This window comes from Mobula birostris, chromosome 3 (genome assembly GCF_030028105.1).
Source record: "Mobula birostris isolate sMobBir1 chromosome 3, sMobBir1.hap1, whole genome shotgun sequence".
Taxonomy (NCBI): domain Eukaryota; kingdom Metazoa; phylum Chordata; class Chondrichthyes; order Myliobatiformes; family Myliobatidae; genus Mobula; species Mobula birostris.
This window is the reverse complement of record NC_092372.1, coordinates 121,079,220-121,094,719: the sequence shown is the minus strand read 5'-3', so window position 1 is coordinate 121,094,719 and position 15,500 is coordinate 121,079,220. Positions and strand designations below refer to the sequence as shown.

Here is a 15,500-nt window from a genome sequence, read left to right as displayed (position 1 = left end):
TGGTCCTGGCCTTAATGCTGTGGTACTGTTTGCCAGATGGAAGCAGCTGAAACAGTTTATGGTTGGTGATGCACTATCAAAAGACTGGAAGTAGAGTAAATACTGAAAGGCTTTTACTAACAGTAAATGGACCAACGTCCATACTGAGTGTCTGCCCTGGTCTGAGGGAGGAGCAGTGGCCCAATTGCCTTTATTCAGGGGTCTGTGGGAGGAGCCACAGGGGCAGTCAGCAGAGGGGCGTGTCCAGACAGGTAACCCAGTTACAACATATATATATGGTTTACCACATTCACCCCTCCTTTTTAAAAAAGAGAGTCTCACGGGGTGAAGTGACTGGCAATATTTAAAACAAGTATATTTACAGGTTAAGTCTATCAGGCGGTCGAGTCCGTCGCTGTGATCTACGTAGCACCGGCAGTGATTGTACCGGCGATGGCGGTTGTGCTGGCTCTGGTCTGACTTGAGGTGCCAGCACGTTAGGCATCGGTAATCCCTCGTGCGTGTGCGTCGTGCCCGGTATGGGAGTGTCGTGGGGTGTCTGTGTAGGGCTTGGAGTGCGCGGTGTCTAGAGGGTACATACATCAGTGGGTACGGGGTTAATAGTCACCATGGAGTGTTCAGGGTAGGGATCTGGTGCTCCTGCGGGCGCCAGGTCGCGGATGGAGACCGTGTCCTCCCGCCCATCAGGTAAAACCACGTAGGCATACTGGGGGTTCGCATGAAGTAAGTGAACCCTCTCGACCATCGGGGAGTATTTATTGCTCCTCGCATGTTTCCGGAGCAGCACTGGCCCCGGGGATGTCAGCCTAGTTGGTAGGGTGGTCCCAGTGGTCGACTTTCTGGGAAATGAAAAGAGCCGCTCATGAGGGGTGGCATTGGTGGCCGTGCATAACAGGAAGCGGATGGAGTGGAGTGCCTCGGGAAGGACCTCCTGCCAGCGGGAGACCGGCAGTCCCTTTGACCTGAGGGCTAAGAGTGTGGCTTTCCACACCGTGCCATTCTCCTTCTCCACCGTCCATTCCCCCGGGGATTATAGCTCGTGATCCTACTGGTTGAAATTCCCCTAGCCAGTAGATATTGGCGCAGCTCGTCACTCATAAACGAGGACCCTCTGTCACTGTGGATATAGCACGGGTATCCGAACAGAGTGAAGAGCTTGTGCAGGGCTTTTATAACTGACGTGGTAGTGGTGTCGGGGCAGGGGATGGCGAAGGGGAACCGCGAGTACTTGTTGATAACGTTAAGAAAGTACACATTGCGGTGGGTGGAGGGAAGGAGGCCCTTAAAGTCAACACTCAGTCGCTCAGAGGGGTGGGTGGCCTTGATGAGTTGTGCCTTTTCAGGTCGGTTTGCACTCTGCGCAGACTTGGCAGTCCCTGGTCATCATCCTGATCTCCTCAAGGGAGGAAGGCAGGTTCCGGACTTCCACGAAGTGGAAAAGCTGGGTGACCCCCCGGGTGGCAAAGATCTACATGTAGGGCGTATAGCTGGTCGATCTACGTGCTGGCGCATGTTCCCCGGGATAGGGCATCGGAGGGCTTGTTGAGCTTCCCAGGCCTGTACATGATGTCATAGTTGAAGGTGGAGAGTTCGATTCTCCACCTCAGAATTTTATCATTTTTGATTTTGCCCCGCTGTTGATTATTAAACATGAATGCGACTGAGCTCTGGTCAGTTAGCAGGGTGAATCTTTTGCCGGCGAGATAGTGCCTCCAGTGCCTAATAGCTTCCACTATGGCCTGGGCCTCTTTCTCCACCGCGGAGTGCCGAATTTCAGGGCCTTGAAGGGTACGGGAGAAGAACGCCACTGGTCTTCCTGCCTGGTTGAGGGTAGCAGCCAGTGCGAAGTCGGAGGCGTCACTCTCTACTTGGAAGGGAATGGCCTCGTCCACCGCATGCATTGCTGCTTTGGCTATGTCCCCTTTTATGCGGCTGAAGACCGCACGGGCCTTGGCTGAGAGGGGGAATGTGGTGGACTTGACCAGGGGGCGGGCCTTGTCTGTGTAGTTAGAGACCCATTGGGCGTAATATGAAAAGAAGCCCAGGCACCTTTTGAGGGCTCTGAGGTTGTTGGGAAGAGGGAGTTCAAACAGCGGGTGCATACGGTCAGGGTCAGGGCCAATGACTCCATTCTCCACGACACACCCAAGGATAGCCAGTCGAGTGTTCCCGAATACACACTTGTCCTTGTTATAGGTGAGATTGAAAGCTTTGGCCGCTTGGAGAAATTTTTGGAGGTTGTTGTCATGATCCTGCCGGTCGTGACTGCAGATGGTGATGTTATCCAGATATGGGAACATGGCCTTCAGTTGGCACTGGTCCACCATCCGGTCCATTGCCCTCTGGAAGACAGATACACCATTCGTGACACCGAAGGGGACGCGCAGGAAGTGATAAAGCCTGCCGTCCGCCTCGAAGGCAGTGTAAGGGCGGTCCTCCCGGTGGATGGGGAGCTGATGGTAAGCGGATTTTAGGTCTATGGTCGAGTACATCTTGTACTGTGCTATCTGATTGACCATATCCGCAATGCGGGGTAGAGGGTACGCGTGAAACTGCGTGAACCTATTGATGGTCTGGCTATAGTCCACGACCATCCTATTTTTCTCCCTGTTCTGAACAACGACCACCTGCGCCCTCCAAGGACTTGTGCTTGCCTTAATGACCCCCTCCCTAGGCAGCCGCTGCACCTCCGACTTAATGAAAGCTCTGTCCCCCGCGCTGTACCTCCTGCTTTTAGTTGCCACGGGTTTTCAGTCAGGGGGTCAGGTTGGCGAACAGCGGTGGGGGAGGGATCCTGAGCAAGTGGCGCTGGTAGTGCGGCAGTTGGCATGGTGTTGGGTGGGATGTGCGGGTCGGTGTGTGTGTGTGGCCCGAAGCGGGGTATGTGACGTATCCCTACAAATCTGGGGATTTACTGCAGTGATTGGTGGGAGGGGCCCATCATACTTCATTGTCACGCTTTTCAGGTGGCTCTGGAAGTCGAGCCCCAACAGCACAGGGGCACACAGTTGAGGCATGACCAGTAATGTAAAGTCTTGATATTCTGTGCCCTGCACCACTAGCGTCGCTACACAACCCCCCCGGATGTCTGTTGTACGTGACCCGGAAGCCATGGTGACCCTCTGACTTACCGGCCGTATCGCGAGTCCGCAATGCTGCACCGTGTCCGGATGGATAAAACTCTCTGTGCTGCCCGTGTCAAACAGGCAGCTTGTCCTGCGCCCCTCCACCAGGATGTCCATCATTGACCTTGCGAGCTGGTGGGGAGCACTTTGGTCGAGGGTCACAGAGGCCAGAGTTGAGTCGCTGTCTTGGTCCGGCACGGTGAGGTGCCTGGTGAGCACCTGTGGGGGTCGTAGGCGGTGCGAGGTGGCGCCAGCCAAGATGGCCGACACCATGTCTCGCACATGGTGTAGGCATGCAGGCAAGATGGCGACCCCCGTGCCTCACACGCGGCGCTGCTCGATCCCGCTTGCGGTTTGGACTTACAGGCCTTGGCGAAGTGGCCCTTCTTTCCGCAGCTGGAGCAAGTAGCTTCTTGGGCCGGGCAGCGTTTCCGGGGGTGCTTCTTGAGTCCACAGAATTAGCACTTCGCGGACTCGCGACTGGCAGTAGCCATGGTTGACTCACCGGTGGGTTGTGGGGTCTGCGGCGTCCACGAGGCCATCGGGAGATTGCGTGCCTGGAGAGTGTCAGAGTTGCAGAGAGCGGCCTCCAGCGTGTTGGCCAGCTCAGTTGCCGAAAGTAAGGTAAGATCGGCGTGTTCTAGCAGCCGCTGGTGCACATACACTGACCTGGTCCCCATGATGAAGGCGTCTCTCACTAGGAACTCCGCATACTCTTCAGCCGTCGGCCCCTGGTAGTCGCAGGCCCACACGGGTGTCTGTAGGGCCCGGACGAACTCAGCGCTCGACTCTCCGGGCCGCTGCTGCCGCGTCACTAAGCGATGTCGTGCATAGATGGTGTTTACCAGCCGCAGGTATTGTCTTCTGAGGGCGCTCATTGCACCGTCATAGCTTGGCTGGTCTCTAATCATTGAGTAGACCCGTGGACTGACCCTGGAGAGGAGAACTCTGCGCTTCGCGGTGGGCTCGGTCACTTCAATCTCCTCCAGGTGTGATTCAAAGCAGGCCAGCCAGAGTTCGAAAGCGTTTCCAGCTTCAGGTGTTTGCGGGTCGAGGTCTAGCTTGTCGGGTCTCAGGACGTGTTCCATGCTTAAAATTACTGTTAATAAAATTGATACACTATCAATTATTCCTCAAGTCTGGGAGTAAATACTGAAAGGCTTTTATTAACAGTAAATGGACCAACGTCCATGCTGAGTATCTGTCCTGGTCTGAGGGAGGAGCAGTGACACAATCGCCTTTATTCAGCGGTCTGTGGGAGGAGCCACAGGAGCAGTCAGCAGAGGAGTGTGTCCAGACAGGTAACTCAGTTACAACATATATATACATGGTTTACCACAGTTGGGGTGACTGGTGTCCCCAATGATCTTCTGGGCCTTCGTTACACACCTGCTGCTATAAATGTCATCAATGGAGGGAAATTCACATCCACAGATGTTCTGGGCTGCCCGTACCACTCTCCGCAGTGCCCAGTGATCAAGGTTGGCACAGTTCCTGTACCAGGCGGTGATACGGCCACTCAGGATGCTGTCAATGGTGCCCTGTAGAATATCTTGAGGATTTGGGGACCCATGCCGAACTTCTTCAGTCACCTGAGGTGGAAGAGATGCTGTTGTGCTTTTTTTGCCACAAAACCGGTGTGTACAGTCCAGGTGAGATCATCGGTGATGTGTATACCGAGGAACTTGAAGCTACTCACCCTCTCAACTGCAGGCCCATTGATGTTGATAGGGCCGAGTCTGTCTCTGTTCCTCCTGTAACCCACAATCAGCTCTTTGGTTTTTGGACCTTGGCTACACCGTGTCAGGGTGTCAACCCCTTCTCTGTAGGGTGTCAACCTCTCCTCTGCAGGCTGTCTCATCACCACTAGAAATAAGGCTGACCAAAGTCAAGTCATCTGCAAATCTAATCAGCAGATTGGAGCTGTGCGTGGCAGCACAGTCATGGGTGTAAAGGGAGTTAAGGATGGTGACACACAGGGTCATAGTGTAATACAGCACAGAGACAGGCTCTTCAACCACAGCATGTTTCCCGCTACTTACAACTTCTCACGTTCAGCCCATTACTCTCCCCTCCCTTTAGTTTTAGACTCCCCAGCTCTGGAAAAAAGACTATGACCATTCACTTTATCCATACCCCTCATGATTTTATAGACTTCCATGAGGTCACCTTTTGTTACCCTGCGCTCAAGAGAAAAGATTCTGTGTGGCCATCTTCTGCCTGTAGTTCAGGCCCTCTAGTCCAGTGACTATTCTCGTAAATCTCTTCTGCACTCTCTCCAGGTTGCAACATCTTTCCCATAAACAGGGTGACCAAGACTGTACACATTCTCAGTCTTCTCAAATCTGTGCTGCCACTAAGCTCAACAATTTCCCCCCAGTGACATTTTCTTGTCTCAACTCACCTGTTTCTGGGCCGACACTGAGCCAGGAAGTGGGAGGAGAAGATGGCGGCAGGCCTGTGTGTGCACAGCCCTCCGGTGAAAAATGATATCGTATCTGTTAAATAGGGGCAGTGGACAATTCTGATTTGATGGAGAATGGACGTGAAAGCACAGAGGAACATCTGGAGAAATTTCTGAAATGCCCATTCGCTGCTGTCATTACTGTGTGGTCGGTAATCTTTCGGAGGGTAGGCCTCAAAATCCCCGGCCTTGTCTGCTTTTGGTGACCGAGAAGGAGGTCGAATTGGTCGGACAGAGGTGGCGCTCCGTACTCGGTGTCGGAGAGCTGATCAGAGCTCGAAGTTTTCGGATGACTCAGAGTCAGATTGTGGTCGGCATGGCAGGGAGAGTTTTTCTTCTGTCTCCCGTCTGCGTGAGATATGGGACATTTGAGAAACTTTGAACTTTACTGTGCTCGTGGACTTCTTCATCAAGTTATGGTATTGTTGCACTGTTGTAACTATATGTTATAATTACGTGGTTTTGTCAGTTTTTTCAGTCTTGGTCTGTCCTGTGTTTTGTGATATCACACCAGAGGAAATAATGTATCATTTCTTGATGCATGCATTACTAAATGAAAACCCCTGTGGTCAGGGGAGAACGTGTAAACTCCTGATGGTCAGCGGCGGGAGTTGGATCCCGATCTTGCAGTTGGTGCTGTAAAGCGATTGTGCAAACCTTGGGAAGATAAGAGTGGTGATAATGACGGTGATGATGATCCTGAATCCCTACTTGAAACAGGAACCAGGAGGGATGAGCAAAGTTAGTTGGAGGGTGTTGATATCGCTTTTAAAGTTCGTAGTATGTAAATGTTACCATGTACAATCCCGAGATTCATTTTCTCACTGACGTTTACAAGGAAGAAATAAATACAAAAGTAACTATACATAAACTGACAACCAATATGCAAAAGAAGACAAACTGTGCAAATGAAAAATAATATCGAGAACAGGAGTTATAGAGTGCCCTTGTCACGTATACTGTGAGACGGTGACAAGGTTTTGTAAATGCAGAGTACTGTGTTGCAGTTACATAAAACCATAACATATAGGAGCAGAATTAGGCCATTTGGCCCATTGAGTCTGCTGCACGATTTCATCATGGCTGATCCATTTCCCTCTCAGCCTCAATCTCTTGCCTTCTCCCAGTATCCCTTCATGCCCTGACTAATCAAGAATCTATCAACCTCTGCCTTAAGTATACCCAATGACTTGGCCTCCACAGCCATCTGTGGCAATGAATTCTAGAGATTCACCACCCTCTGGCTAAAGAAATTCCTCCTCATCTCTGGTCTAAGTGGACATTCCTCTATTCTGTATCCTCTGGCCCTAGGCTCCCCCACCATAGGAAACATGCTGTCCACATCTATTCTATCAAGCCCTTTTGAGTTACGGAGAAAGTGCGGTGCAGCTAGACCAGTAGATTACAAGGGCAGTAGGAAGCAGATCGAGAATGCAAGAGTTCATCATTCAGTGAACGAGAAGTCTGCTCGGCGGTCTGAATTCAGTGGGATGGAAGCAGTCCTTGAGCGTGGTGGTACGCGCACTTAAGCTTTTGTATCTCTGCCTCATGGAAGAAGTGAGAAGAGAGAACATCTGGGCTGAGAGGGGTCCTGGATTATGATGACTGATTTTCCTGAGTCAGCAGTAAATTTAGATGGAGTCGGTAGAAGGAAGCCTGGTTTTCATGATAGACAGGGCTGTGTTCACAACTCTTAGTGATTTCTTGGGAACATGTGTCATGGGGTGGAATAAGACTCACTCTGGCCCAATGACGTTTGGCCTCAGCTCCGAGGAAGCAGCATGAAGCTCCTTGGGAGCAGCTTAACGCCTTCAGTGAGCAGCGGGATGCCACTGATTACTTTGCTCAAGGAGGAGCGAGACATGTTGTTGATCTGAGTGGACACAGGATGTGACCTGTGGATCTACAGACGCAAGCAGAGCATTCAGTTGTTATCTAGGAAGAGGGAGATGCAGCACCTCAGTACATAGCTCCAATACCTGAGCAGAGAGAAGGCACACACAAGCAGGTCGCTCTCCTACATATTCAGTGCTGTGACATGTATGGGCACCCTTCCAACTGGCTTCCACTCACTCACACCGTTGTGACCAGAGTCCTCAGACTGTGCAGGGCACTGACCCTGAGGAGTAGAGAAAAGCCAACGTGGACCAGATATTGTGCATCCTTAGTTTAAATTCCTTACCCTACATCAAAATCCATTTGTAATTGGCCATTTTGCAAACTCAGTACAGGCAGCCAGTTTCATTCGTCAGATACATTTTTTTACCTTCTGGCTTGATGTCAAATGATTTAAGAAATTTGATGTCTTAGCAGATTGTGCATTGGGAAAAATATTCTAAATGAACAAATGACATAGCTTGAGGAATAGCTTAAAGTGTTTTTACATATAGAGTGATTGACATCAGGAGGTGATGGTGGAATTACTGTTTAAGAGGCCTGGCTCTACTGTGGGCAAATAGGATTAGTGTAGACATCAAAATGGCATGGATGTGACGGACTAAGGGCTGGTCTCTGTGCTCAGGTCTCAATGGGTGATGGGAGACCTAGGCGACGATGGCAAGAATCCAGGTGCTGGAGTATCCGAGACTAGGATTCAGACTCTGAGACGAGAACAGGATTCTCGACTAGATGCTAGATGTGAACATGATGAGACTAGATGAGAATCCAAACCAGACAGAAATCCTTCGCGCAACCTCGGACTGAACCAAGGTTGAGCTGATGAATGAGCTCCGAGCCCGAGTTAAGGTTCTCTTCAATATCCAAATCTTGGCGCCACAACATGGCTACCAATTAAAGGGACCATGCCAGCTATTCATGATCCACAGAGCTGGAGCATCTAAAGGCCGGCGAGGTCGGGTGCGTATGGTAACACAATAATCCTATGATGCTACTAGACCCCGGTGATTCGGGGTCTCTGAGTTGGCTCAGCTCCAAGTCTGGAGGCTGAACCAATGAGAGAGCAGTCTGTGTGTCACCAAGGAGTCGCATCATCGCCTGTCCTGGGAAATGGTTCTGCTCTGCAGAGTAAGCACATCGAGTGCTGGAGTCCAAGAGTCATCCACTACAGAAAGAGTCCCTCCTGTTCACCATGTCTCTGCTGGCCTGGCCATCATGTACATATTTAATTTACTAGCACTTGGTCCTCAGCCAATGATACTACCTCCCTGTTCCTCTCTTCCCCTCTCCATTTCATGGGGACCGATGGACTTCCTACCACAATCTTCAGGTACTATGGGGCAGATGAGACAACTTAGTCCAAGCAGCAGTTACAATCTGAACACAAACATCTCCTGGGTGTTAGGGAACATCTAGCTGGATTCAAAATGACCGTGATTGTTTCAGTAGCTGGACTCCAATTAAAGAGAGACCACCTTGATATAGAACCAGACATCAAAACTGACCTAAAAGCTGGCTCCTTTAATAACATTTACTCATTTTGTGTTTACTTATACAGTTTGAGTATTCCTTTTCCAAAAGTCCAAAATCCGTAAACTTCCGAAATCTGAAAATTTTCTGGGCACTGACCTGACGTTAGAAATGGAAAATTCCGCAAGGCGCCGGGAAGGTTCCCAGGTGATGCACATGTCTCTCCATACCTCAGACCATTCTGAGAAATGACTTCACATACACAATAATGAAAAATGGAAAAACACCGCATAAAGCAAAAAATGAAGATCTCGGTTGTGTTCTGAAAGAGTGGATTTGTCAGCTTTGTAGTGAACATATGCTACTTAATGGTATGCTGATCTTGACACAAGCAAAGATCAATCAAGACAAACTGAAATTTGAAGGTAATGGTGAATATTCAGCAGGCTGGTTGCAGAAATTTAAGAAAAGGTATGGCATTAAATTTTTAAAGTGTCTGCGGATCACAAATCAGCAGAGAAATTTATTGATGAGTTTTCCAAGTTTGTCGCTGATGAAAATCTAACACCAGAACAAGTCTACAATTGTTTTCATATCTTACATAAACCTTAAAGAATACAAATACCGTATATTTTAACCTTTTAATCAAAACATGGCATTGTAGGTAGAGACTGAAAGTCTGCCATTTGTTTGTTATTCTTCAATATGTGTGATGAACAAGTGGAGACAGACTGCTTACCAGTAGCACATAAATTCAGAGCCTGAAATTATAATGATCCCAAGCTATCTCATTATATATTCCAAACTCTGAAAAAGTCCAAAATCTGAAACACTTTTGGCCCCAGACATTTCAGATAAGGGGTACACAACCTATATAACTTTCTCTAGCTATAAGTGACACTATTGTGTTGTGTAGGACTTTCTCATTTAGCATGCAATATTCTTCATTGTGCAGAGGTAAGTGTCAGTCATGTGGCAGCTGCTAGCATTGCTGTCTACCTTGCAATGTAATGGCCAGAAAGATTGTGAATATGTATTTCATCGTTTGCACACTTAAGGAAGACCTTAGTTGCTGCTGCAAAGTGAGAGGTGCTTTTCACTTGTAATGATTGTACAAAACAATCTGATTGATGTCATAGCCTCCCTGTTATTCTGGCAATGGCTATGTATGATCTACAATGTGAAAATATTTCCCTTCCTTGTACTCTGTCCTGTCTGGTTTGTTTTTACTATATTTCTGATACCTCTCTTGAGAGGTGGGATTCCTACAAGTGGCTGAGAAAGGTGACCCAGATCACTTGGTAAAATGAACCAGCTCTAGCAGTTGTGCGTGCACTGCATGCCTTCTTTTACACATGGAATGGAGAACGATATGTCTGGGTAAAGGAGCATTGATCAGAATTGCAGGGAAATGTGAGACCACATAGATTACTGAAGCTGAGCATAATTATCTTCCCCTACTGAGAAAGCTTCATTAGCTTCTTCCCACTGTGTAGCTTGAAATGGTCAATTGGTGCAGTGGCTTAAACTCAATCTCATGTGAATTCTAGGAGGAATTTCTTAAACAGATGGGGCAGAAGTTATTGCCTTGAAATGTTAACTGACCTATACAATACTTTATAAAGTTTTGCCATAATCTGCTAGCTCTTACTTTCTTTTTTTCAACTAATGAAGTCAAGTGTCCAGTTTCTTTATCATCCTGTCTACCCGTGCCATCACCTTCGAAGATCCTTGAACTTGTACACTTACACTGAGGTTCCTGAGTCCTACCATTCACCATGTGTGTCCCATTCTTACTAATTCTCCCAAAATGTGTCAACTTTTCAGTGCCAGCTTTCCTTTCTTACTTTGAAGGGGTCTCCAGTGTTGCCAGAAATGTGATGTTGGTCATCAATAAATTTTTCAAATTCAGCCGAATGAAGTTTCTTGGTCCATGGAACAGGGAAGATCAGTAATCCATACAATATGTAACACAAAAGAATCTGCAGATGCTGGAAATGCAGAGTAACATTCCTAACTAATGATCCTTCCTCAGGACTTCATCAGAGTCCTGATGAAGGGTCTCAACCCAAAATGTTGACTGTTTATTCTTCTCTATAGATGCTGACCGGCATGCAAAGTTCCTCCAGGATTTTGTGTGTCTTGCTCTATAAAATGCAGCATATATTTTATTTTTGCTTAAGAGCAGAAAACATTGGTCAGGCAGGTCAGCAAGTCAGGCAGCATCTGTGGAGGAAAGCGGAAACCGTCTGGAATGCCTCCGTGTATTGAAGGGGTCAGGATGCTGGGGGTGGTGGGTCTGCCAGTTGATGTGAAACTGTGGTTATGATACATCAGACTGTTTAATGTGTTTCCACAGGTCTATGCAGTGCTACGTCGCAACAGAGCATGACGAATCTCTTTGTGAATGCACCGATCTTGGCTGAATATCCCCTCAGACTTTCAGCCTTCCGAATAAGAAAATCATTGCCCCAGCATAAAACATATGTGAGCCTGACATAATCAGAGACATCTTTATCACATTCTTCTGCAGACAAGAAAATTGGAAATAGTGCTATTAACTACAGATGTCATTCACTTCTCTAATCCCACCGTGTTCAGGTGGTAAAACACATGACTTTACTACTCGAAGGTGCTGTCCTCCACTCTGAACATATTCTCTCCATTTTCGACACAGGGTTTTGCAGCTACGTAGGTGGTTGCTACTCAAGGTCAAATGTTTCTATAGTTCTGGTGCATCCTCAGGAAAACCCGCACAAGTTTACCACGTGTTCGTTAGTCTAACACTAGTTTTGCAGATTAAGTAAAGCACACTTCAGTTTCCAGCTCTACACTGGTAGCATAGCAGGAAGTCTTTGATCATTCGCATGCTAGTTTCCCATCAAAGCTGGAGAGAGCGATGGCAAACGCCTGGACTGCACACATCGGGTAATTGTAATCCATGGTGAACGCATCGTCAGCCACACGTCCAAACTGCATCACTATGTAGTCAGCTATGAGAGATACAGAAAGAGGGACTTGTTTTAAATCACCAGATACTTAATTTAGTCCCTCACCTTTAAAACCAATGCCACCACCACTCCTTAAGGAGGAAAATATAAAAGAATATGTATTCCTTGTCTCTATTCCCTCTCCCTTCCTAGGCCAGCACACCTTCCAGGGTTTACAGGAAGTAAGTGTTCATTTCCTGTATAGTTCTGTTAGCAGCATTCGGGAGATTTTTAAAAAGTCACTAAAGTTATGAAAAGATTTGTTTCATTAACTCTTGGCAGGTTGCTTTCTTTGACACAGCCAGCATTTATTGGGCTGGATCGGAACAGCTTACCAAACTATCCCAGACCGCAGTTACGAATCAAATGTGAGTCGAGTCTCACGTTCAGGCAAAGGCAGCAGATTTGCTTCCCTGAGGCACGTCTGTGAAGCAGATGGATTCTCACCATAGTTCAGTGATGGTGACTGTCACATTACCATTTATTCTAAAATTAATCACTGTATTGACACCTTATACATGTCACAGTGTGATTTGAATCTCGGTTACTTATCTGGAGTTCTGAACTTCTAATGTACTAGCATAAACATCATCATCTATAGCTTTCATTTGAGTATTTCTTTTACATATTTCAACACTTATTTAACGAACTATAAGCCTGGTCAAGCTTGGTCATTTTGGTTTTGGAAGGCAGTGTTCTGGAAAGAGGGAGGTGTTGGAACGGCTGGGGTGGGGTGAGAGATAGTGAGCCTACAGCTACGTGTCCAAGCAGGAAATATTCACCCAATCTTCTTCCCTTTCATTCCTTGTAAGCCCTAATACCACATCAGAAATGTACACTGCAGCCCATGCATTTCACAAGGCATTATCATTCGCAAAGAACGGTGAGGGGGTGACCTCATAGAGGTTTACAGAATCATAAGGGGTGTGGATAAGTTGGATGGTCATAGTTTTTCTTCCGGGTCTGGGGAGATCAGAGGGGAGAGGTTTAATACAAACCTAAGAGGCAACTTGTTTACACAGAGGGTAGTGAGTTCCTGGACTGAGCCACCAGGGGGAGATGTTGGGGTGGGTACAATTACAACATTTAGATAGGATCATGAAGGTAGGGGCTTTGCAGCTTGGGCAATTGGGACTAGCAGGGTGGATGCTGTAGTCTGCATGGCTGAAGGACCTGTTGCCATGTTGTATCACTCTCTGACTCTGTGTCTAGCAGCCTGTCCTATACAGAAGGGAAGGGTCAGATGGATGTCTTGTCCATAACTGATGTTTACAGAGGTTACTGTGGATGGTTATGTTCAGCCCCAAGTGGTCATAGTTGGCATCTTTCAGTACAATACTTGACCATGAGAGCAACATCAAGTCAGTCCAATACATCCTCCTGTGACAAAGATGTACTTGGGGACACAGCCTGGGAGCATATCCCCTAGCTGAGTCTACGCCGACCTCTGGCCTCTCCCTCTCCTCCATGCTGTCCCCTCTCCCATGCCAGTTGCAGAGGTCCCATCTGGCTGGATCACAGAACGGATTCTGATAACATCCAGTATACCTTCCCATTCTATTCCATCTTGAAGCTAAACTGATTTAAATGTGGGGAGAATGTAAAGCTATGTGGAACTCGAATAAGACCTTGGATCATCTGACTAATTTCACAAGTGAAAGAGAATTGAGTTGGTGGTTGGGGGTCACCTTTCTATCTTAGCTTGGTGAAGTAATATGAGATGGGATAGAATACAGTGAGGAATGAGTTATGTCCCAGAGTAATACTGCACTCTGTCTGACCACTATCTTCACTATGGTCATCTGAAACGTTGGAAGAAATGAAAGTAAATCTTGGTCATAAACTAACAAGAAGTACAGGGAGGAGAACTATAGCAAAAGTAAATGTTGGTCCCATAGGAGCTAAGATAGGGGAATAAATAATGGGGAATGGAAATGGGGGAGATGTTAATTTTTTCCTTCTACCTTCACGCTTCAAGAAACTGAATCATCTTAAACATTGTGGGAAACTCAGGCAAGGAATTTAAAGCAATTAAAATCATCAAAGAAAAAGTATTGGACAAAATAATGGGAATCGATACAGACAAATCTGGGCCTGATGGCCTATATCTGAAATTTCGTCACCTTCCAGAATTCTCTAGATGATGGAAAAGTTTCAATGGATTGGAAAACACAGTCGATGTGGCATCTTTAGTCATTGAAAGTAGGAAGTAAGAAAGTAGGGAACTAATATCTCTGTTCAGGAGACTATCAGAATCCATTTTTCAAAGAGATAGAACACTTAGCAAAGATGACAAAATTAGGTAAAGATGATTTGGTTTTTCTGAAGGGGAATAAAATTTCACAACTTATTTAGAGTTCCTTGAGGATGCAACTTGCAGGAAAGGTAAAGTGGACAAAATGTCTTGGACTTTCAAACAATATCTGACTAGGTATCACACATGAAGTCAGGATATAATAAAGGGATTCTTTGATGTGAATGCAACATATTATCATATTTACTGAAGAAATATGGTCCATTGAGTCAATGCCGGCTCTCAGAAGATTCCCATCAGACCATTCCCTCAATTAGCCTCCTCTGAACTATTCCCTCACTATACCAGGGGGTATATACAGTGTGCCTTTAAGATGTGGGAAGAAACTGGAGATCCTGGGAGAACACCAGCAGCCACAGAGTGGATGCGTAAACCTCACACAGACCACACCGGAGGTCAGGATCGACCCCAGTTACTGGAGCTATGCAGTAAATTCACTTTCTGCTGTGGCATTGTGGCAAGTTAGTAAGAATTGAAGATAGACCAACAGACAGAAGACAAAGGCTAGAGATAAAAAGGCAATTTTCAAATTGGCAAACAGTAGTTGATAAGGTGTCTCATTTCTCAGCTCCAGGGCATCACAATCTTTATAATCATGAATGACCACCCACCCAAGTTGGTGTGCCTTTCACTGATTCTATTATGGCTATTTTTCTATGATGGATTTATTGAGTACGCCTGCAAGGAAATGAATCTCAGTGTTGTATGTGGTGACATGTATGTACTTCAATAATAAATTTACTTTGAACTTTGAATGAGATGAAGGAGTTATGTGCATTATGTTCAACATATGGAATTAGACAGAGATAGGGAAAGAAACAGAGAACGGTATATTGAATTAGGGAAAGTTTGTGGGGAGTTTTACATGAAGATGGGGGCAGGAACATGTGGGATGGACACAGAGATAGGGAAGGAAACAGAGGCGATAGTATATGGAGTTAGGAAAAGGATCATGGGCCTTTCTCCATGGAGATGGGGAAGAGAATGTGGGCAGTTTTACATGCAGAGAAGGAAAGTGTCATGGTGAATGGTACTTGGAGATAGAAAAGGTGAAAGGCTATTTGGAGATAGCATACGTTAGATAAGAAATGGCACATGGAGATTGAAGGATGATTGATGATTGGATGGTGGAGCAGACTCAATGGGCCAAATGGCCTAACTCTGCTCCTACATCTTATGGTCTTATAAGGATGACATATGGAGGGACAAATTAAAACAAAGAAGGAAACACACCCTGCTTT

The 15,500-nt window shown here is 46.8% G+C and overlaps 1 protein-coding gene across 1 annotated transcript in view; it reads right to left on the bottom strand.

The window, feature by feature from the left end:
- Positions 1-11,814: 11,814 nt before the first annotated feature.
- LOC140195693 (tubby protein homolog) overlaps positions 11,815-15,500 on the bottom strand; it is a 41,589-nt gene continuing 37,903 nt past the window's right edge. Inside the window, exon 10 of the mRNA XM_072254405.1 lies at positions 11,815-11,948. Within this exon, the coding sequence (XP_072110506.1) occupies positions 11,815-11,948 (134 nt within the window). The remainder of the gene's footprint in view (positions 11,949-15,500) is intronic.